Source organism: Kockovaella imperatae, assembly GCF_002102565.1.
Source record: "Kockovaella imperatae strain NRRL Y-17943 chromosome Unknown BD324scaffold_13, whole genome shotgun sequence".
Taxonomy (NCBI): Eukaryota; Fungi; Basidiomycota; class Tremellomycetes; order Tremellales; family Cuniculitremaceae; genus Kockovaella; species Kockovaella imperatae.
This window is the reverse complement of record NW_019028953.1, coordinates 185761-206812: the sequence shown is the minus strand read 5'-3', so window position 1 is coordinate 206812 and position 21052 is coordinate 185761. Positions and strand designations below refer to the sequence as shown.

General features: G+C 52.6%; 7 protein-coding genes across 7 annotated transcripts; 2 read left to right on the top strand and 5 right to left on the bottom strand.

Annotated features, from left to right (window-relative positions):
- The first annotated feature begins 12 nt into the window (after positions 1-12).
- Positions 13-5030, top strand: BD324DRAFT_634585 (hypothetical protein). The gene is made up of 9 exons (XM_022016746.1): positions 13-804; positions 1017-1151; positions 1206-1357; positions 1431-2429; positions 2487-2711; positions 2770-2965; positions 3020-3149; positions 3201-4425; positions 4488-5030. Exons 1-9 carry the CDS (start codon positions 474-476, stop codon positions 4830-4832), a joined length of 3738 nt encoding a protein of 1245 aa, XP_021868951.1. The 5' UTR covers positions 13-473; the 3' UTR covers positions 4833-5030.
- Positions 5031-6053: 1023 nt separating this feature from the next.
- BD324DRAFT_634578 (eukaryotic translation initiation factor 3 subunit G-domain-containing protein) lies at positions 6054-7443 on the bottom strand. The gene is made up of 7 exons (XM_022016745.1): positions 7325-7443; positions 7169-7260; positions 7038-7114; positions 6879-6975; positions 6577-6803; positions 6222-6511; positions 6054-6155 (listed from the first exon to the last, which is right to left on the bottom strand). Exons 1-7 carry the CDS (start codon positions 7350-7352, stop codon positions 6136-6138), a joined length of 831 nt encoding a protein of 276 aa, XP_021868950.1. The 5' UTR covers positions 7353-7443; the 3' UTR covers positions 6054-6135.
- A 1245-nt stretch (positions 7444-8688) lies between these two features.
- Positions 8689-9119, top strand: BD324DRAFT_652967 (hypothetical protein; the record flags this gene model as incomplete). Its single annotated transcript, XM_022018586.1, has 2 exons — positions 8689-9005; positions 9050-9119. The coding sequence occupies 2 exons, from the start codon at positions 8689-8691 to the stop codon at positions 9117-9119; spliced, it is 387 nt and encodes a 128-aa protein (XP_021868949.1).
- BD324DRAFT_634572 (hypothetical protein) lies at positions 8951-10349 on the bottom strand. Its single transcript, XM_022016744.1, has 2 exons — positions 9058-10349; positions 8951-9012 (listed from the first exon to the last, which is right to left on the bottom strand). The coding sequence occupies exon 1, from the start codon at positions 10240-10242 to the stop codon at positions 9373-9375; it is 870 nt and encodes a 289-aa protein (XP_021868948.1). The 5' UTR covers positions 10243-10349; the 3' UTR covers positions 8951-9012; positions 9058-9372.
- A 74-nt stretch (positions 10350-10423) lies between these two features.
- BD324DRAFT_634571 (hypothetical protein) lies at positions 10424-12466 on the bottom strand. Its single transcript, XM_022016743.1, has 6 exons — positions 12233-12466; positions 11789-11961; positions 11374-11708; positions 11163-11317; positions 10715-11118; positions 10424-10638 (listed from the first exon to the last, which is right to left on the bottom strand). Exons 1-6 carry the CDS (start codon positions 12411-12413, stop codon positions 10513-10515), a joined length of 1374 nt encoding a protein of 457 aa, XP_021868947.1. The 5' UTR covers positions 12414-12466; the 3' UTR covers positions 10424-10512.
- Positions 12467-13011: 545 nt separating this feature from the next.
- Positions 13012-14481, bottom strand: BD324DRAFT_609885 (hypothetical protein; the record flags this gene model as incomplete). The annotated part of the gene is made up of 6 exons (XM_022014177.1): positions 13012-13212; positions 13331-13474; positions 13513-13551; positions 13718-13750; positions 14164-14187; positions 14248-14481. The coding sequence occupies 6 exons, from the start codon at positions 14479-14481 to the stop codon at positions 13012-13014; spliced, it is 675 nt and encodes a 224-aa protein (XP_021868946.1).
- Positions 14482-15705: 1224 nt separating this feature from the next.
- On the bottom strand, positions 15706-18597 carry BD324DRAFT_609884 (hypothetical protein; the record flags this gene model as incomplete). Its single annotated transcript, XM_022014176.1, has 4 exons — positions 15706-17385; positions 17435-17495; positions 17542-17875; positions 17928-18597. 4 exons carry the CDS (start codon positions 18595-18597, stop codon positions 15706-15708), a joined length of 2745 nt encoding a protein of 914 aa, XP_021868945.1.
- Between the last annotated feature and the right edge of the window lie 2455 nt (positions 18598-21052).

Here is a 21052-nt window from a genome sequence, read left to right as displayed (position 1 = left end):
GATGATTTCAATAGGGTTTTCTCTAAAATCCCAAGAATTTCATTAACCTGTCCTTCTCTGCTTGTGTTTTTTCCCCTCCTCCTTAAGAACAACAATCCGCTGCTCATCGTTCATCCCTCCATACCATCCCATCCATATTTCCTTCTAGATACGACCACCGGCTGCGGATAGAGAGAGAGAGAGACGGTCCATTGCCGCTGCCAAAGCATTTATATCCTTCAGAAGAGAAGAGATATAGCTGAGCACTGTCCCCAAGCCAGGTCGGAGTTTTCCGCACAAACAATCTAGCTAGCTACTTTTGCCTCTTTGTGGAATCGATAACGACTCGTCTGAGAGATCGACGATCCATCAACCATTCTGTCGACACGTAGAACCAGAGACTTTGTCGGTTGTCGTCATCCTAACTGGAAGCAAACGCTGCAGTGGAGTCAAGCTCGGCGGTCAAATATAATCTTACGCCGCCCAATGAGATCATGGCAATGACCTCTTCTTCTAGACCATTTGGAGGATCTTCAGCTTTCCCCAATTCTCCGGCTCCTACCACGTCCTCATCGTTGAATTATAGTCAATATGGATCCAACTCCTTCGCGTCGCCTTCCGCTCATCGACCTTCAGCCCCGAGCGTCAGCTCGAGTTATTCAAATCGGACGGTTCCGAGGCAAGGAACAGGTTTAAGACCGTCAGCAGGAGGCGGGGGAAGTGGGAGTGCAAGTGCAAGCGGCGATCGCAAAGTTGAGAGTAGAGATGTTGCGAGGATACATTATCGAGCTCTGAGGGATTTTCTGAGAGAATGGCTGGAGAATGGTGAGTTTGGTCGGTGGTCTACATCATGCGAGGACAGTAAAGACTGGGCGGAGCGGCGACGGCGACGGCGACAGGTGATGGGTCGAGGACGGGGCGATGAGGCGCTTGCACGAGTATTCTTTCTTTTTGCGCCCTCCCTCTCGGAGACGTCCCTCGGAATCGCATCGCCTGCTACCTATTCGTTGACATGGTATGGCACTAATCCGCTGCAGAATCCGCTTCCACTCGCGCATCAGCGAGGGACAAGCTCACCCGTCTCACAAAACTGCAATTTCAGGAACTCTCCACAGACGTGTATGACGAGTTGCAACGGAGGCTAGATCAAGAACATGGTCCGAATGGCGCAGGTAGGTCAAGGCCTCCCCCAGATGTCAATGTCATTGAAACACCCACCGTGCCAGACGCCTTTCTCCCCGTTCGTGAGGACTTTCACCCGAAGCGAAACCAAGCCAGACAAAAGCTCGCGACGTTGCCGCGTAGTCGCTTTCGTGATCTCGCCAGCGATGTCTTCTATGAGCTACGCAGGAGGTATCCAGAGTTCCAGGAGGAGGAGGTGAGTCATGCATGGCCTGGGCATGGCCATTCGGTGAAGTAGGATCTGAACTGACTCGTTCGTTTGCGCCAAGACCGAAGAGACCATGTTCGATGACGAGCCACCGCCCGCGCCTGGTCCCGTCGCCCCTCGCAATCAATACGACCGCAATGGTCCCACTGCTCCTGTCGCTTCTCATCAGCGCCAAGGGTCTCGCAATGTCTCTGGCTCCTCTTCCCATTCTCACCCCAGTCGAGATGGATCAAGGGATTACATGACTCGGCCAAATGGTTCTGCTTTCGGGGGCGGATCTGCCAACATGGGAATGACGACTAGTGACAATATTATCCCCAACAAATCACGAATGCGAGAAGAGGATGTCAAAGTCCCTTACTCTCGAGATTCCACGAGTGGTCCACCTCCCCAGCCTCTCGCTCCCATGGCTCGGTCTGGGCCTGGAATGCTGGACAGACCGACGAATGATGTGGTCATACCTAATAAGAGTCGTTTACGGGAAGAAAACATAGAGGTGCCGTTCTCCCGTGACGACTCCGCGACTGGATCTTCCAGCACACGACCCTCGCGGTCCGCATCAAAGAGCAGCGCAGGTGGAGGCATGGTCGACCGTCCGACCAACGATGTCGTGGTCCCTAATAGGAGCCGCATGAGGGAGGAAGAGGTCCAGGTTCCCTATGCGAGGGAATCACGTAATCTGGACAGACCGCGATCTTCTGCATCCTCTCGCCCTGGATCAGTTTCCAGCCAGAATCACGATCGCACGCCGAGAATCGACGGACCTCAGAACGCTCTCAGTCCTCACGGTGCAGGAGACGATAGAGAATACTACGATCGAATGTCTTTTTCATCGAATATCACTTCGAAATCTAGGACCGGAGGAACACCAGGTGGTGCTGGACTAGGTTGGGATGAGGAACGCGAGCAAAAGATCAGGGCAGAGTACGAATTCAGGATCGCTGGACTAGAGCGTAAAGCCAGTCAGGCTGAAGGCGAGAGAGAAGCAATGAGGAAAAAGGTGGAAGAGTTGGAATCTACGGTCAGAGGCGATGATGTGGAGATACGGGGCATGAAGGAGGTGCGTATGATGTCGCTGTAGGGGAATGCTGCCAGCTACGCTTACAAGTTTTCGCAGCGGGCCGCTTTACACGCCTCTCAGCTACGGTCCATGCAGCATGAACTGGACATTGCCAAAGATGGTGCAGAGGCAGCACGGAGTCATGGGGAGTCGAGTTCCAGGCAAGCTCAGGAGGAGATCTCGCACTGGAAAGAGAGGTGTGATAGGCTAGAAGATGAATTGAGAAGGGCGGAAGAGGAGCGCAGTGCGCTGGAAACTGCGAATGCAGCAGGAGGCATGAATGTGAGTCGAGTGCCATCCCAAGTATCGATAATTATACTGATTTGCCCTTTTTGCATAGACCGACGAAGCCGTCTCTTCGCTCAAGCAGGAAATACATACCCTTGTGGATGAATTGCAGTCGTTGTCAGCTCGGAACGAAGCGCTTATCACCGAGCGAGAGAGGGACGCCCAAGCGATGAACGAGATGGAAGCCAAGGTGGAAGAGTACAAGAGAATGTACGATTCGGCAAGAGTAGAGTTGAGGAACCTCAAAGGTGAGTCGAGCGGACACTGCGCGCTGCGAGCAGGCTGACACGTCACCTTGGTAGCTACTTCCATGATGTTCGTACCGAAACCCGCTACCGATGACCACCTTCCTGCTTCACCCGATGGCAACATTGCAGATATCAACGTATTGGCGTTCCAGACTGCGATCGATGGACTGCTCTCTGCCGCTAGGTCAGCTAATTGACTCTTTGCAGAGACCTTGGAGCTGACCAGATAATATAGATCTTCACAGCCGTCCAGCGTCTTGTCGTCAATGAAGTCCATCGTGGAGGCCATCACGGAGATCGGGGACGATGTCAAGCAATTCGAAGCGCGACCCAACCTTGATGTCGATGTATCTCGCCTGGAGTCACTCAAATTTGAATCGACCAATCGGCTCAACTCACTCATGCAGACCGCCAGAAATCACGCCATGTCTTCAGGTTTGGCGCCTGTATCTCTGATCGATGCCGCAGCTGGACATCTCAGCTCCAACGTTGTGGAGATTATCAAGTTGCTGAAGATTCGACGAAGTGGTGAAGCTGCCACTATGACCCGTAATCGAAGCAGTATGAGCATCAAGGACATGGTCGATCGATCTAGAGCTGGAGCAGGTACACCCACACTGGATCGTCGTGCCAACACTCCCACAACGGAGTACTCCAATCGATCCGGTACTCCGACCGAGTCTGCACCGATCAAATCTACTTCTTCGTCTGCTGGGTCCAGATTACGTGATTACGCTGCGGGAGCCAAGGAATATGCACAAGGAGCCGTCGAAAGACTTCGCGAGCCCTTGAGTGCGACATCCTCTAGTGGCGTCCGAAGGGCTTTCGACGGACTCGTTCAATCTACTCGGTCGGGATCTGGAGATGGTAGATCACTCTCACCCATAGATACCAAGGTCAATGGCGCTGGTTCAGGACCCATGAGCGCAAGTGCCAGTGCGTCCGCCAACTCTTCTGGACCCAACGCAGCATCCAACCTCCGTATCAACTCTTACGCTTCGAACACGTCTTCCATGGCTAGATCTGATTCTTTCGATTACGACCATAAACCATCCGTCTCGACTTATGATCAGCGTCGACCGACCCTTGAATCAAGAAGCAATACTTACAGCTCGCAGAACGATTATGTTGATCGATCGAGTGAACGGGACAGTCGGGACAGAGTACGGGGAGACAGCGTATCTTCACGAAACGGATTCAGATCTCCAGTAGAAATGCGCAATCCTTCGGGGGACCACCGTGGCAATGGATACAATCGCGATCCGGCGCCAAGATCACAGAGCCCGGCCGCAGGAGCAACAGGAGCTTCGGGCGACAGCACGCCTATGGCGCCTGTTTCTGCCGTCTCAGCCGCATCAATGGGCTCGGGCTCGGCGTCCAAGTCTAATCCACCGAGGGACGATGATGAGGTGTTCCTAGGTCAGGGCGGAGGGACAGATCAAGAGTGGGAGGATGTCAAGGTGAGCGGTCTGGCAATCTCCACACTACACCCGACGCTTCGGACTGACATTCCATTCTCCAGCCATACCTCGAGAATCAGTCCTCTGCCCTCGTCAATTCGATCCAAAACTTGCTCGCTGCGATCCGAACCGGAGGTCCTACTCCAGCATTGAACGAGCACTTGTCCGAAGTCATCGCCATAGCTTCATCCATCGTTGCTGTATCCACAGACGCTCTACCTACTTCTCTCCGCGCAGAGGGCAACCCACTCTTGCGCGAATTAGTGGGCAACACCAACAAGCTCAGCGAAGCTCAAGAATCAGCCAAGAATGGAGGATTTGATAAAGCCATGAGACAGATTATAGCCAGTGCGAGCTTTGGCGTGGCGAAGAGTTTGAAGAGCTTGATGAAATTGGGGGCAGAGTAGATGTGCGGCGCAACGCACGAGTCGCAGGCGCGGTGCCGTGGTGTTGACACGTAGTTTCCGGGACCTTCAGCATTGCCATCTTTGTTCTGGGGGGGTTTCGACCCTCATAGATATCTCTGTCTTGTTGTCATACCACGACTCTTTTGTCCGTGTCATTCTTATCAACAATACTGCATTTATCGAGAACTTCACGAGAGTTATGAAATCTATAGTCGACATTGTTATCAAGTGGTCTCTGGGCAGACGCAGACATGAACCATCAAGCTCGTACCGTATCGAGCAGTGCAATGTGCTCAGATATAAGGGGGATAGCAGCGGTGATGGATGTTCACATCTACTAATCAGCTTGCATCTGCCATCATCGGACGGGACAGACTAATGTCCAGACGATGCGTAACCACACGTCAGCTACCCATACAGTATTGCCCCCAAGTGAGGTGAGGCTCTCTCTCTCTCTCTCTCTCTGAACTCACACGAAGAAGCTGCGGCTCTCGCTGCGAGCTGCACACAAGCAATGACGTGTGCCTGTTGAGCTGATGAGAGCACTTTTCTCCCCATCGGTACGACGCGTAAGAATGCATCGCCAGGATCACCAGCTGCATACTTGTTTGCGACGTCCTTAGCAGGGTTCAAGAAGGAGAGAATGACTTGAGGTTGAAGACCTAACATACAAGTATGGTGTCAAGATAGAAATTACCCACCCGAGCATCAACTTGGTCAGACAGGACGAGTGGCCGATCCCCGAGCATGGGATTGGTTTTCACAGACACACGCACACGCACACACAGACACATACACATACACGTACCATGGGCACGATCAAATTCTTCTCTGAATCGAGCTTCAGATCGTAGAGTGTAGATGACAAAGGTCTGCAAGTAGTAATGAGTTTTTCCTATACCGTGCCTCCACCCGTAGGGATATGATTGATATCCTCGATGGAATCAGCGCACTCACTTGCGTCATGGTGAGTTAGCTTGATGAGCTCGATCGTGAGCAATGTCTCCAGTCTCGCGCTCTCTACGTATGCTCTTGCTTCCAGGCGCGCAGACTTGCAGCCGTCCTTTGTGAATGCCAGTCGGACTACATGAAAGGATAAGCAGAGGTCAATGGATCAGTCCTGGAGTTGCAAGGGCTCAAAGCCTATCAGGGAGTCATTGATGTCCATCCAGTTAATCGATAGGCGGATGCCACAGACTCCCGCGTATCAGTGGTCATCGCTCAACTCGTACAAGAATGCATTGGTAGACTCGGCTGACGAAAGCATACTGAGCCAGTGTCGCAAGCACTGTCGCCCTTTTTTTCACCGCTGTTCTCGGGGCACTGAGCAAGAAGAAAGCGTCAGTTTCTTCACAAATCAAAGGAAGAGAGAACCCCGCTTCCACTCACAAGACCAAGAGACAGACAAGATAAGCGAGTCGTATCCGTGCCCATTCATCTTTTGCAGTGCCTTTTCCGCATCTCTCCTCGATTCAAAGCTGACGAAACCGAATCCTTTACTCTCCCTCGTTTCTCTGTCACGGACCACATTCGCCCTGGCGACTTTACCGAATGGCGCAAAGAGTTCACGGAGATCCTCATCTTCCGCATCGGTCGACAAGGATGTGATACGCAATGTCGGTAGATCATCACGGTTCCTGTACATGGATTCTCCGGCACCTCCACCAGCTCGTTGACCACTGGCACACGTCAAATCAGCACACCGTCACGGATAAAGAGCGATCAGGTGGTTTTCGGAACTCACGGAGGCACATATTTCCCTCCCGCTCCTGCTCCTCTAGCCAAGATTCCGCCCATACCGTCAGCCGCGGGCGCCTCTCCACCATCATCCATATCGACGTTCTCGATGGCCGCCAAAGAATCTTTGAAAGGACATTTGGCAGTGAAATGTCCTCCTTTACATAATCGACAAATGACTGCTTTTCCAGCGGCAAGTTTGGGAGCGTCAGGCTCAGCAGCGGCTTCATTGGCCTAGTATGACGAGCGGCATCAGCGTCACTCAGATCACAGGAGCCATCTACGATGGATGGCCAGCCAAGGGCCCACCTTTGCAGACACCGGGGCGACCTTGAAATGGATGTTCTCCCCTACGATCGTTGTCTTCCTATCTGGCCCAGTCGCCTTCCCCTTATCATCCCCGAATCTTGTTGGACGACAGCGTCAACGCCAGTTCTTGGATGTAAAACTTCATCGACCCCGGCTCACTTTGGCAGTCTCCGTCTCTCTGCAACAGTATGCGAGACATTCTGAGTCTGCATCTTTCTCCTCACCCTTCGCGTCACCTGGTTCCTGTCAGCTGGTCCATAGCACATACCCGATGCATGCCTTCAACTGACCTTGACCTTGCGATCATGCTCGTCAAGCTTCCAAGTGATGATAGTGGTGATTCCATCGACAGTAGTCTCCGAGGGAGGTGGAAGCTCCTCGGCTGGGAAAGAACAATAGTAAGCACCATGAATGATTTTCGAAGATGATCCTTCAACCAGACTCACGATCCTCTTCCGCTGTCCAGTCTTTCATTCTGCGGAGTGTCAGCACATCATGGCAGTGTGTTACGAGCTTCAGAAGTCTCTCCGCTCCATGACTCACGTTCTAGATGCCATGATGAATGCGATGTATTGACGAAGAATCAGCGTGTCTATGCAGGGAGGCATTTCTGTCATTGAAATTTCCAGGGACAATACGAGCGTGGGAAAATTGAATCTGGCTACCATTGTGGCGGTCGAGACGGACGATCAGAGTTCCAAGAAGATCATTGGAAGAGGCAAATGCGGGGACGTCAAGGTGCAAGAGGTCCTGAAAACGGACATGACATGCTACTGGTGCAAAGGACCATGCTACGACATCAGGAACTTCGGAAGTGTCACTGAGATGAGGACAGCTTGACACCACGCACATGGCACGCGTTGTGGTCCGCACGCAATCGTCACCTGGCAACGCAGTTGCGTGTATACTTACAAAATACCTCGACTTCTGCTGACCACATCCATGTCCCGCGCTTGCTTCTCCCATCCAGTCTTCTCATCTCGTCTTCTACCCTATCTCTGACAGATTGCCTCGAACGCTAATTTATCCTCTGATCAAATCGTCCCAATGCCAGTTATCAAAGCCGAACCCAGCACGCCGAACCGACCGACACCTTACCCCTCTCGACCGCACTCCTCAGACGGCGACCACGACGGCGATGGCGGATCCTCACCCAGCGGCTCTCAGAAGACATCTTCCACCCAAGGACCCCCCAACAAAGCCAAGAGCAAACCTTGCACATGGTCAGGAAACCAACTCAAGGCTTTGTTCCAGCACGCGATCAAAAATGGGGCTCCTGGCAGTGACAAAGGTTGGGAAGGAGTGGTACCGGGAAAGACAGGACAACAGGCTCGTAATGCATGGAGGTAGGTACCTAATCTGAGAGAAGAAGGACTGAAGCCTGATAGATTCAATGTCGTGCCGAATGTCAGCAAGTTTCTGGAGGCAAAGGGGACCTAAGCGACCAGGACGATCAGAGTGGGGTTCGACCAAGATTGGATGGCGGTCCAAGGTGGTGCTGCCAGTTTGGAAATAACTGGTCTTTAGATAGATGAATACGGTGCTTAATGATGTATCCGCATAGGGATTGAGAATGAGACGTGCTTTCTTGCTGTCAGGTGGTTGTCAAGGCAAAGACAGCTTCGTGTCATCCTGACGACCGAAAGGATGCAGCTCTCGAGATAGTGTCCCCATAACCATTATGCAATGTTCTCGTCAGCTGCATCATCCTCTTCTTGCTCTGATCTGTAACCGTCCAACGATCTGGCCTTCTCGAGTCAGCACCCACGCCCACGTTCAGGATCAGAAGAACCATTTCATCATCCTCATCATGCCAAGAGTCATGAAAGCACTCAGCTGCAAACAAGCGCCCAAACCCTACACCAAGCCCGAAGCTGATGAGGTTCCCTCGTCCGGCGACTCTGGCGAGAATAGTCATGCACCCCGCGAGACATCTAAGGAAGAGCGCTCCCTCATGCCTACGACCGAACCCAAGGGCTCAGCGAAGCCCGTCAACAGGCCATGGACCGTCGAAGAGTTGAAGGTCATCTTTCACTTCGTGGTCAAACATGGAGCTCCTGGAAGTGAGCAGGGTTGGGAAGGAGTGGTACCGGGAAGGTCAGGTGCTCAAGCCAGGAGCCTATGGCGGTGAGTTCTATGCGGGAAGATAAGCATACCTGACCCTCTCGAAGAACGCAACTCATGCCTAGGTTGGAGGACGCGATAAAATTTAAGGCCAAAGAACATACCAAGGTCGAATGACGAGACAGGGCATATGCCGAATGTTGGCCATTCGAAGGTGAGATGTGTCAAGTCAAGAGGATGCTTTCGTGGGAAGGAAGAAGAGTAAGGGGACAGTAATCGATGGCATGATCATATGCAGAATCATGAGAAATGGCAATCCCTAACTTACGGGCACAAGCAATACAACCGAAGGCATACAGAGACAACCGGTTTCGAAGTAATTTACAATCACGGGAAGCTTGAATGTCGAAGATAGAAGGGGCAGAACCGCCTACATGTAGTTTGGGTTTGAGGGATCCACGATGGGCATAGGTCCATGTTTTCCAATTCCCATTCTGAGACCACCGAAGAGCATCGCGGCAGGTCGCTTGTAAGCCGCATAGGGAGGTGAAGGTGCAGTAGATGGAGGAGGCACGACTTTTATGGTATTTGATCCATGAGTGGATGAAGATTCAGACGCCGCACGTGAAGGACTGATCTTAGCCGCTGATAGAACTTTTGTATCCTCGTCGAGATCCACGATACCCAATCGCCAATCATGCGATCCGTTCTCTTGGCCCTCCGTGGCCAAATCCACCGCTTCAGTCTCGCTAGGTCTAGAGAAGTAGATCTCTTCAGTCACTTGAAGTCCATGATCTTTCTGTTGAGCTTCCGTCCTCGGTCCGCCAGCCGATCCAGCGATCAAAGTCGATCCGGGACCTGTCTTACTTAAGGAAGCTGAGCCGGGAAACCTCGATCCTCCTGCGCCGAACTGGTCACCCAACTTGACCTCGATACTTTTCAATCGAGCCAAGATATCCTGTTGGGCCCTCTTATCAGGTTGCATCATCCTGACTTGCATCCCAAGACGAGTCTCCAATGTCTCCAACCTTTCGAGTACTCGAGAGTGGAGGTTGGCCAATTCATGCCTCGTGATCTGAGCCGCAGCCTGATGAGAAGGGAAGAAGAGGCGTTTGGTGAGGAGCACGCTGGAGCAGAAGGTCAAAGTGAGAGTCGATCCTAGAAGGAATGCAGAACTGTATGGATGATGCAGGGCCAGAGCTTGGAGATGGTCCAGATTGAAGGTTGAGGACGGGGTTGTAGAGTCGCGTGATCGGATAGGAGAATTGCTTCTCGCATTAGAGATAGGTACGATGGACATGGCTTGAGAGAGCGATCTGGGTTTCTCGTCGTCACCTGATGATTGTTGTGCTCTGTTGATCTCGCTGACACGATTGAGCCCAAAGATGGGACGTGAGAACGGAGTGGCGATCGCGGTCTAATCTTCCCTTTCCTTCGGCAATTCAGTTGACCCGACCTCGATTCCCGCTCAACGGATATAAGAGTGAAAATATACATACAGACGATGTCACAAATCATTGTCCGAGAACAGCGAGGCATTGGACTGTCCTTTGATTGACAGACGCATACACTACCTCCTGGACTTTGCTTTGCCGGCCCTCTTCTTGCCCGGGTTCTTCTTCCGTCGCTCGACGCATTGAGGGCAGATCCAATTACCCTCGGGTGGTTTGTCAAAGCCGAGACAGTGAATGTGGTACTGCAAGAACGTCAGCGAGACGTATCACCCACGGCGAAGGCTCTGTGGCGCGCGCTGTGCTCGCTCCCGAACTCACCCATTCTACCTCGCATTCTTCATCATCACACGCAATCATCTCGCCATAGCTGATCTGTCGACAAGTGCAGTAGAGCTTTGTATCGGCGTCACCGTCAACTCCTTGGCCATCTCCATCGAGCGCGTCCGAGTCGTCCATTCCACTGCTCTTTCGACTCATGAATGCGCTTGGGGCAGATCCATTCGTTCGCTTTGGCTTGACGTCGTCTCCGTCGCTTTCCTCCTCTCCATCTTCATCATCGGCCCGAGATCGCTTTTGGCCAGCTCGGCCGGCTCGTGAGCCTCGTCTGTCACCTGCAGGGAGGACAGTGCCATTGGCTAGGACTGGCGTGGCATTGATGCTCTTGCCACCAGCTTGCGAACCTTCTCGACTGCCAATGTCGAGGCCAAGAGCGTCTTGTCGACCTGATCGCATTAGCTGGCATGTCGTGGCAAGCTTGTTGGCTCACCCTCATCTCCCGATTCATCGTCGGATTCATCTGCTCTTTCAGCCTTACGGGCCTTGTTGGCCGCTGCGGCGAGTTGACGAGCAGTTTGTGGTTGCGAAGGCTTGCCGTTGAAGGCGGAGGTTGATGCAAGCGAATCGGCTGGTGAGACGGCGCGTCTGAGCACTGTCAGCCCAGTTGTCATGTTGCGCGCCATTAAGAACAAGGCACTCACTGCCTCCTCTTCTTCGCTGGCGCACGCTTCTTCTCTCCTCCCACACTCGAGGCATCATCGTCGTCCCTGCCTAGCGCCTGTACGCGATGCTTCTTCTTCTTACTAGGCGTATCTCTGACGGCTCCTTCAGGAAGTCCTGATGCTCCAACGGTAGCCGCTCGAGGCGCGACAACAAATGGAGAATTGACAGCTCGAGCAAGTTGACCACGGCGAGTATTGGCATGAGGCGGAAGTTGACTCAAAGTCAAATTGTATGAATAGGGGGACAAAGGTCCGCGTTGGAACAGGGTAGAAGAAGCAATGAGGTTGGAAATGTGTCGTTGATGAGCCATAATCTGGAGACAAAGTGTCATGTCAGTGAGAACAGGAGACGTGCCAGGTCTCGTAGGCCCGGACTGGAGGGATCGAGACTCACTCCATCGCAGGCGCCTCCGGCGACGCGAATCTTGTCATCGCCTCCTAGCTTGTATCTCGCTGCCTCTTCGGCGATATCTTGCAAGAGGGCGAATCGTTTGTCAGGGGTAATGGTCGGATCTTGGACCCAGTCGATGAGCTTGTTGAGGTTTTTCTCGAGTCCAACGAGGGTCGCTGAGGCGGGGCAAGCGACGAGGAGGGTTTCAGTAAGCGAGATGTGATATTTAGATTGGTATTGCGGGTCCGGGTGCATGAGGAGTGTGAAGGTGGATGCAACAAGGCAAACACAAATTGGATTCGTGACCATCGGAGTTTGTTCAGCGCGCAGGAGCAAAAGCAGCACAGAGGAGAAGTCGTCGAGAGGGAACAAGAAGGGACCAGTCGTCAGCGACTTGACCCCCACAGCGATCTCCAAGAAGGATTATCTGAAGCGTCTCAGACTCACAGTACAGAACCGCGCCGAGCTCGTTTAGATCACTGTGGACTCTCGTCAACTCTGGAGGGATCTGGTCCAGCGTATCCATCACATCCTGAATGACCAGGATATCCTGAGCGTCATTCGGTGCAATGTTCTCCATCGGTGCAGGAGACATGGATGCTTGAGGAGGGATGACTCGGGGTGGCATGATGAGCTATGAGACCTTGATGGTGTAACAAGTAAGATGAACGGCTCGAAGGGTAAAGCACGCCAATAGACCCCGGATGATGATTTGCGGCGGATAGATTTGGAAGCACGTGGTATATTTTTATATGCGAGTACCGTTAACTTGGCACTGATTTCTCTCCTACCGCATGGTGGCAGATGAAATGCTATCCATGGCCGGGTGACTATAGCTCGACGGCCTCTTCACCGTCAGTTCAGTGCATCCTGAGATTCCCTGTCGAGCAAGACATTGCCGGATCTGGATGATACTACGCATATGAATGGCTGAGTACAGAGTAGTGGATACAAGGATGAGATATGGCTTTAACCCTCACTTCTGCCCTCAATATCCCATCGGCATACCCGTCCCAAGCCCATACCCACCCATATGAGCGCCCAGACCACCCATCATTCCGCCGGGTAACGCTCCCATACCGAGTCCATAATCACCGAAGAGTCTAGTGAATCATGGGGATCAGCTCGGTTGCCCGTTCATCTAGGATGATAGTATTGATGTTGACACATGTACGAGATTCGATCTTTGAATGGGATTATCGGCGGATCAGGAGGATTTTCAAGGTCTAGACTGTATATGAGGTGACGGGATGGATGTCAGGCGCAGATAAACCCGTTTGACAGTGGAGGGACACCAAGAGGCAGGAGAGGGAAGGGAAGGCAAGAAACGGAGCTACTGGTCGTGCCCGCATTGATGACACACGGCTCGGTGTCCGCACTGCCGACAGGATCTTGGCGGTTGGGCAAGCATCCGATTGTCTTCCTGCCTGAAGTCATATCAGATGACACTTGACAATGGTCGGATGCGCGAATCCCACCTTCGGACCGGGAGGAAAAAGCAGAAACCGGACATGAGAGAGGAGGAGAGGGACGGACAAGACTCACCCTCCCGGTGGATACCTTGGCATCTGTTGAAGACCATGACGTTGGAACAGGCACAGCATGATGCGTTGAGAAGGAATGACAAGATTTGCATTGTACAGAGTTTGAAGGATAACGATGTTTGATCAGAAATACCAAGGCGATTTGCTGGTCAGCTGTTGCATCCAGGGCGGGAGTAGACTGACTCCGTAGGCCCCAGAGCCCAGTCCGCCTCCCATCATGCCCTGGACGAATAGTCAGCGGTGCATGTTGAACGAGATCAGGGAGCAAAGAGGTACAGGGATGATGAAGGCCTCAGATGACACCAAAAAATGGGTTCAGGAATCATAAGGAAAATATCACACATCATTGGCAGTGGACGGGCGGAGCGGGAGGAGAACAGTGACTTACATATCCTCCCATCATCATTGGATTCATCATGCCCTGGAGAGAAAGTCAGCAAAAAGCTCCTGATCGTTGATAGTTGACGAGAAGGTTAAAGGCTGATCAAATAGGAGCCTTTGCTCTCAGGATTGGCCATGCGGAAGAGCTCGAGGACTTTGAGAAGAAGATGTACCATCATCATAGGGTTCATCATGCCCATTCCACCCATTCCGAGTCCTCCCAGACCCATTCCGAGACCTCCCATACCCATCCCCAGTCCACCCAATCCTAAGCCTCCCATTCCGAGTCCTCCCATACCCTAGGGGACTACGTCAGCGGGCTTCCAGGAGCCCGCGTTGGCGGGATAGGAGGCAAGGCACCAGGAGATTGACAGCACTGCCACTTAAGTGAGAGGAAAAGGGTTGAGGCGGGAGACGTGTCGCCACGAAATAGTTCGCAATCGCTCCACTCACCATCATCATGGGATTCATCATGCCCTACTTGGCTCGTCAGTTCCGCCACATTCCGCATGTTGGCTCTGGAAAGATGCAACTCACCATCATCATGGGATTCATCATGCCCATACCGCCCATCCCGGACTGTGAGTATGGGTCGATGAAAGGCGATCCAATAGAAGGCATAATAGTCAAATATCGATGGACATTGTGGTTTGGGTAGGCAGGGAGACATGATCCATAGGAGTAGGGAGATATGAAGGCGTTATAGTGACGAACAGCGTGTTCGATAGAGGCGTTTCTAATGTCAGCTTTGGTTCGAGCTTTGGTGTGCATGGCGAAGAGAAGGGGGAGGCCCGAGGGATCTGGGCGAGTCGTATAAGAGGAGATTAGGACACCAGAATTGAGGTCAAACAAGCCTCTGACATAAAAAGAGTCTCTGGTTCAGGGAGCTCTTGGTCCTCTGAGAGCACGTAGGATGGAAAGAAGACTCTGCGGGATGGTGTTGGGCCGTATCAATCACACGCACCATCATCATCATAGTCATTGGGTCCATTATGGACCGTCCGCCGTCTCGACCGTCCTAATGCAGTAAAATTGTCGAGTGCGAGCCTTCAGGGAGGGCCTGGTTTCCAAGTACGAATGTCACTCGGACTCCTAAGAGGGGATCCAAGCGACTGTTTCGGAGGCTCTAGTTCGTCTCTCGGTCTCAGGGAAGAAGATACTATCGCCGTCGCGTCCGGACAGTAGTGTGAGAGCTCGAGCAAGGAGGTTTCGCTTCAATATGTGTCTATGTGGTACTGCCAATTGATGGAGGACAGCTCTCAGACAGGGGAGTGGAGAGAGTTGGTGTGGTTGATATTCGAGGTGGCACAACCTCACGGTGATGAGACTTGTAATGGCTCATCATGTTCTCCTCCCACTCTTTCCACTGGAGCAAGTACAAAGACTTCTCATGGACATCCTTTGTCCCGCCGGAGAACTCCTCTCTACCTCAATTCTACTCGATCGGGCGTACATAGCTCGGTGATAGTAAGGCCAACGACCAAATGACGCAGAACAAAGGAGGCATCGTGAGGGCTCTCACGGCAGGAGCCACTTGCACGAGCTAACTACTGTGAGCAAGAGCTCAACACAAAACTTCACTACTGCCTTGTGAGAATAGTATCGATGATGCCTTTGGATGGATCGATAGGACCGCATGGAGCAACATTTTGCGGACTAAATGCCGTTTCAGAATACTGTACTAGAGCGCCACGGGGAGATCGTGTTTCATGTGCGGCTGCCTACAGCGATATGTCGTTCAGCTTGTTTTGTATCGTATACATACACTGTTTCAATAAACAAAGTACAAAAATGTCGATCATCTCGACTTCAGATGAATCATGCAACTGTCTACACTGTGTGGTATTAAGATACCTCTGCGACGAAGTATCGTGTCGATATCGCCTCTCTTTCTCCTATCCAAGGCAGTTTTCGTAACAAAATTCGTATATGTCATCCGGTCGCCGTGTTTGCGTGTCTCGTCGTCGTCGTTCTAGATCTCCAAATCTTCTCATCTCAGTGCCAATCCATACCTGTTCCAGGCATCGGGCTACTCCATTCACTGCGTGTATTCCAATCTCCACTGCCTCTATTCAATCGACTTTGCCAAGTTTCCACACCTTGCATTTCGTCTCCTCCAGGGGCGACGTGACTGGAGAACACCTGTGGGCGTTGCACAGCTGCCATGTCGTACGGCGTTGTGGAACTTGAAGCTGATCCATGAGCGCCAAAGTTGAAACCCAATCCTACGCTTGATTGCGACGCGAATGGACGATGATGGGTCGTCGTCGAGTCATATGTGTATCCCGGCGGACCGGCATTGGCAAATTGAGCCGGCTGAGGCTGGACAGCATAGTGCATCACTTGACTTGGATGTACCGAAGGAACATATTCCAAAGGCTGCGATCGAGGATCAACGGGTGGAAAGACATATGGGACAGTGTAAGCGATAGTGGGATTTAATCGACCGTAAGCGTCTCGAGCTGGTTCATAACCCTCGAAGGAATAAGTCGAAAAAGATGCCGGTGCTTGAGAGTAGCCGTAACCAGAGAAGACCGGAGGTTGTTGATACCTCAGGATAGCCTTCCGCGGAGCCCCATCGGGTCCAGGGTGAGCCTCAGCCGCCAGTGTATAGAACATGAGGTGTTCAGGCGGGACCAAAGCTCCCTGCATACGTTGGTAAGGAGCGACGAGCGAGTCCCAGCCATCTTCAGTATAAAGTCCATCTCCAGTCACAGCAGACGGTAATGATAGCTGAGCTTGTTGTTGCTGCTGCTGCTGCTGCTGCTGCTGCTGTTGCTGAGCTTGCCATGCGGCGTGAGCTTGACGTGTGGCCTGACTGATGGTAGCTGCGTGTCGGAGATCAGATTCTGGGGTGGCTCTACCAGAGGCTGGAGCCGTGTAATGTCCTGGTGTTGGTCCATAGAAGGATGGCGTCACAGGCACCATCGCAGATGAAGCGTGAGCACTCATGTGACCAGGCGTCCCGTATGCGCTGATAGAATGCGGCGTGATCTCGTAGGGTGTCGCCGTTGAGCTAGATTCCATCGATGAGGCGTTGTCCAGTTCTCCCGCTGAAGTAGAGTACGCATGCCCGAACGATCCTCTTCGACCGGAATCTGGTAGTCGAGCGATACGACGATTGAGTGAACTAGATCTTCCGAGAGAACCACTGTTTTGTCGGCTGGGGCCAGCAGTTCGTTCTTGCGCCATAGCACCGTTCTGGAACCCTGTACGGCCCGTTCTTCGAGGTAATTGCCGAAGAGACTCGTATATACCAGATTGGGTGATGTCCGTGGCGAAAGCATCGACGGCGCTGCGCTTTCGGGTCAGGACAGGTGATGGAGGGAAGAATTGAGGAGCGGGCTGCGATGGCGGTGACCAAGCTTGAGGTGAAGTGGACCGGGCACGAGCTCGGGCAGGGACAAAATAGGATGGTTGAAGCCCAGTAGCTGTCACGGGCAAGGCTGGCGGTGGAGTCTGCAAGATCTGCGGTGAGACATGCATCGATGGCCTGCCGGATCGCAAGTGTGGGTAGTTCGAACTGTGTGAGTGGTACGCTGAAGAGGCGATATCTGCAGCTTCGCGTTGACGAGCGAGGATGAACCCGTCGAGGAGGACGCGCCATTGGTTGTATTCTTCCACTTGGACTCCGAGCTTGTAGTCGAGACCGCGTAGAAATTCCGCCTCCATACGCTGCAAGAGTTCAGCACAGAGACCACCCAGGCAAGAGCTGGCCACTCACATTGATCTCGGCCAGTGGCAATCCGGCAAGTTCTGACCACGTTTGATTGGTGTAAGTGTTACTGAGAGAGTCAGCCGATTGTTTCCATGGAATGACGCTCCACTTACTCGTCGAGATACTTGTTGCCAAGGATGAGACTCGCGATGAATGGTCTCTGCTCACTACCAGGCTCAGCATGTATCGGATTGCGCTGCTTCAATCGATGGATATACAGTAAAGCGATCAGCGTGACGCTATGTGAGACCATGGTGATCCTGAGCATCTTGGAGACGAAATCAGCGAACTGTGGTGACGGCGTGATCTGATGTGGGTTGAGCGGAGTGGACGATGATGAGCTAGGGTCGAAAGGGTTCGGGGAGGACATGAGAGGGGAGTAATTGAATTTGGGGTCGACGGTGGAGAGAGAAGGTTCACCGAACCATAGCCAGGTGACAGTTTGAGCTGAGTATGTCTCGTCAGCCTTAGCTTTTCTTTCAAGGTGGGAGAGACACACCTGCATACGCAGCCAGCGGCGTGTGGAAACCCGGTTGAGCAGCTTCGCTCCCTGGAGGAGCCATGTTCATGTCCATGATTCTCCTAGGTGGTAGGACCACACTATCTGTGTGGTCACTGTCGAGACCAGGTGTGGAGTGTTCTCCGACAGTCAATGGGTCTATCACCTCGCTAGCGGTGAAAGGTATCGGCGGTCTAGATCTCGAGAACGGGATGATAGGAGGCTGATGATAGGTGCTACCGGGGGAGTAGTGATATCCGGTCGCAGGCTGGAATGTGGATAATGGACTGGTGAGATAGAGCTGGTCTGAAGGTGGAAAGTAAGGTTGAGCGAGGGGTGGTGGTGGCAGGTAACTCGAATCGAGTTTCACAGCTGATGACGAGGCGTGCGGAAAAGCGCAAGGGTCGACTTGGATCATGTGGAATGATGTAGTTGAGTCGGCAGAGCTCGAGCTCCCGGAGCCCTCAGGCCGACAAGAGCGTTCACGCCGCCGTGTCTGACTCGACTTGCGACGAGACTGATATACTTTTCTCGACGTTTCTGACCTATCTGAATCGGCCGTCTCGTATCCTATCTCCTGATCGAGAGTGGGTCGGATGATAGCGGGGTCGTAAGCGTTGGAAGGAGGTGGTGTCAGGGGTGGTGGTTGTAGAGAGTGGTGAGTGAACATGTGGGGCTGCTGAAGATAGTCGATGGGATGTCCGCGTATATGTCGAACAAGAAGTTCGCGATGGCAGTAGGCTGGACGAGGCGTGGTGCGTAGTACGGCTGCAAGGAGCAGGGGATAAGGGGTCGAACCGTGAATGGATGGACCTGAATTATAAGTTGTATGAGGGGCCGGATCCCAAAGGTCCCTCCGTCTCTCCCAATAGTGTCATTCACACAGATGAACACCGAACAAGAGAGGTCCAAGCCAGCCAGGTACGGCGCCAATGGGGATGGTCGTATTTTGTGATGCTGATAATGAAGATGACAGCACCAAGGTCCGTCCGCTGTGAATGGTAACGCGTGATGGCACAAGAAAGGGACTGCACACACTGAACGGACGGGACCTCCTTGAAATTGTGCCGATGGTCGGCTATGAGCACTAGCGAGCCATACAATGATCAAGTGGTCCGATGGTGGTGCGCGCTGTGCTTGAGGTACCTAAAGGGGAGAAAGGGGGATTGGTCGTCCTTTGCTTTCTTTCGCCAATAGCTCGAAGGGGAGGATCATGCGCCAGAGCTATGCAGTGGGCGGGATGAATAGTAAGACGATAATACCCACAAGGTCCCTAATGAAGGGGTCGCAGCGGCTGTGATGAACTCAATTGATGGTCGTCTTGTCGGTGCTTTGTCCCTCTCCCTTCGCCGGGACACACCAGGTGGATGATGCGTGTGGAAAAAGGGGTGGGTGATCGTCAAGTGATCGATGAAGGAAGGAAGGAAGGAAGGAAGGAGTGACAGTGCCTCGACTAGTGGTTGACAAGGTATCACTATTGTCCAAGGTGGTTTGTCAATGATCCAAGCGTTGGTTTATTCAACGCCTCGAGAGTGTGTGTCTAGGCTCGCAGTCTCTGACGTGGATCCAAGACAAGTTGGTGCACCTATCTCCCTGACTGACGCAGCTCCAAAGGGATGATGATTCTCGTGGAAGAAAGGATGACCGGACAAGAAGCGATGATATCAACGTCGAGGCAGTGGCAGTGGCGACCTATTCGAATTTGACGTGTCGGTTTGGTTGGTTTGGTTGGTTGGTGATGTGAGCTGTGCACAAAAGCTGTCTGTCTCCCTGAGAGTCAATCTCGAGGGTTCCCTGTGATGTTGTCCCGTTGCTGAATGTGGGATGAGTCGAGGCGGAGCAAACGGGCAATGTGATCCTATCCGCCTCCTTGTGACTCGGACCACCACGTCGAGAGTTGCGAGGTCTAAACGATGCCACCAGAACTCTCTCTCTTCTTCTTCTTCTCCTCGTTCTCGTTCGTTCTAGGCTGACCCGACTCCCCCTCTTGACCTCCTAATCCCTCTCACTCACTCGCTCGCCCCCTCTTCTCTCCGCGCAGATCCGTATGCCAAGGTTCACCTGTGACCCACCGCAAACCGCCAGCTGACCCGATTTAAAAAATGTCCAAAATGACAAAAACGAACGACTACCTAATTTTTTTTTCTTTTCTGGGCGGGCGCGCGCGGTTTCGCCACCCAAAAAAATATAATGAGATTGGTATCGGGAAAATCTCACACACGACCCGAGGTTCCGCCTGTTGAGACCCGCCGTCCCTGTACTGCGCCTCGCTCGACTTTTGGGAACGAGTGTCAGATATGGGATCTGATTTGCTGTGTCTCTATCGTCACAGCTGCGCGAACTATTCCAGGAATGCTTTTCCTCCTGGATGTGACGAGATCGGAAAGGCAAAGGGGAAATGTATGTGATGAATTTGCTTATGTGTGAATTACTCTCCCCTGCTCGCCGTGTAAATCACACATTGCACGTAAAAGGTGCGAGGGACTGTGTGGTGTGTCTGTATATGCACGCAATACTGTTGCGAAAGGCACGCTACTCGCCTCCACGCAAAAAATGTGACCTGGTTACGACTCACTCCCCAACCCACTATCATCATAGATCGTTAAGTTGAGTGCTCCCTCTGACCGTCCTCCCAATCCGCATCCGCCACACGAGTGAAGCCCTTCCACCCGTTCACCCGTCCCTCCACTATGCCTGCCTCCCCGCGTTAGACTTGACTCCAAAGTCTCACTCAGATCCCACCCCATTGCCACCATGGTTGTTTTTCTCATCTGTCATGCATCGAAAACACATCACACGGATCTCACACCTACACCCTTTAGCCCGAGAGCTGTGTCGCAATCCCCTCCCTCGACCGACGCCAAGGTACAGGGGGTCCAACTAAGAGAAAAAAAAATAGACGAATGCATCGGTTCATTGCGACGTGGATGCCACGTCTGTCAGTCTCAAAAATGTGACCATAGGGCGGGGAGGAAAAGGGGGGGGGGGGAGCGGCTGGCGGTTGGATTTGTTTTGCTCCCTCCCTTACCCTTGTCATCGATCACAGGATCATCCAGGGTATATGAACACTACGTAAACTCTACAGAAAGGTCCTAAGGGATTGAGGAACCAAAAGCTTGGGTGGG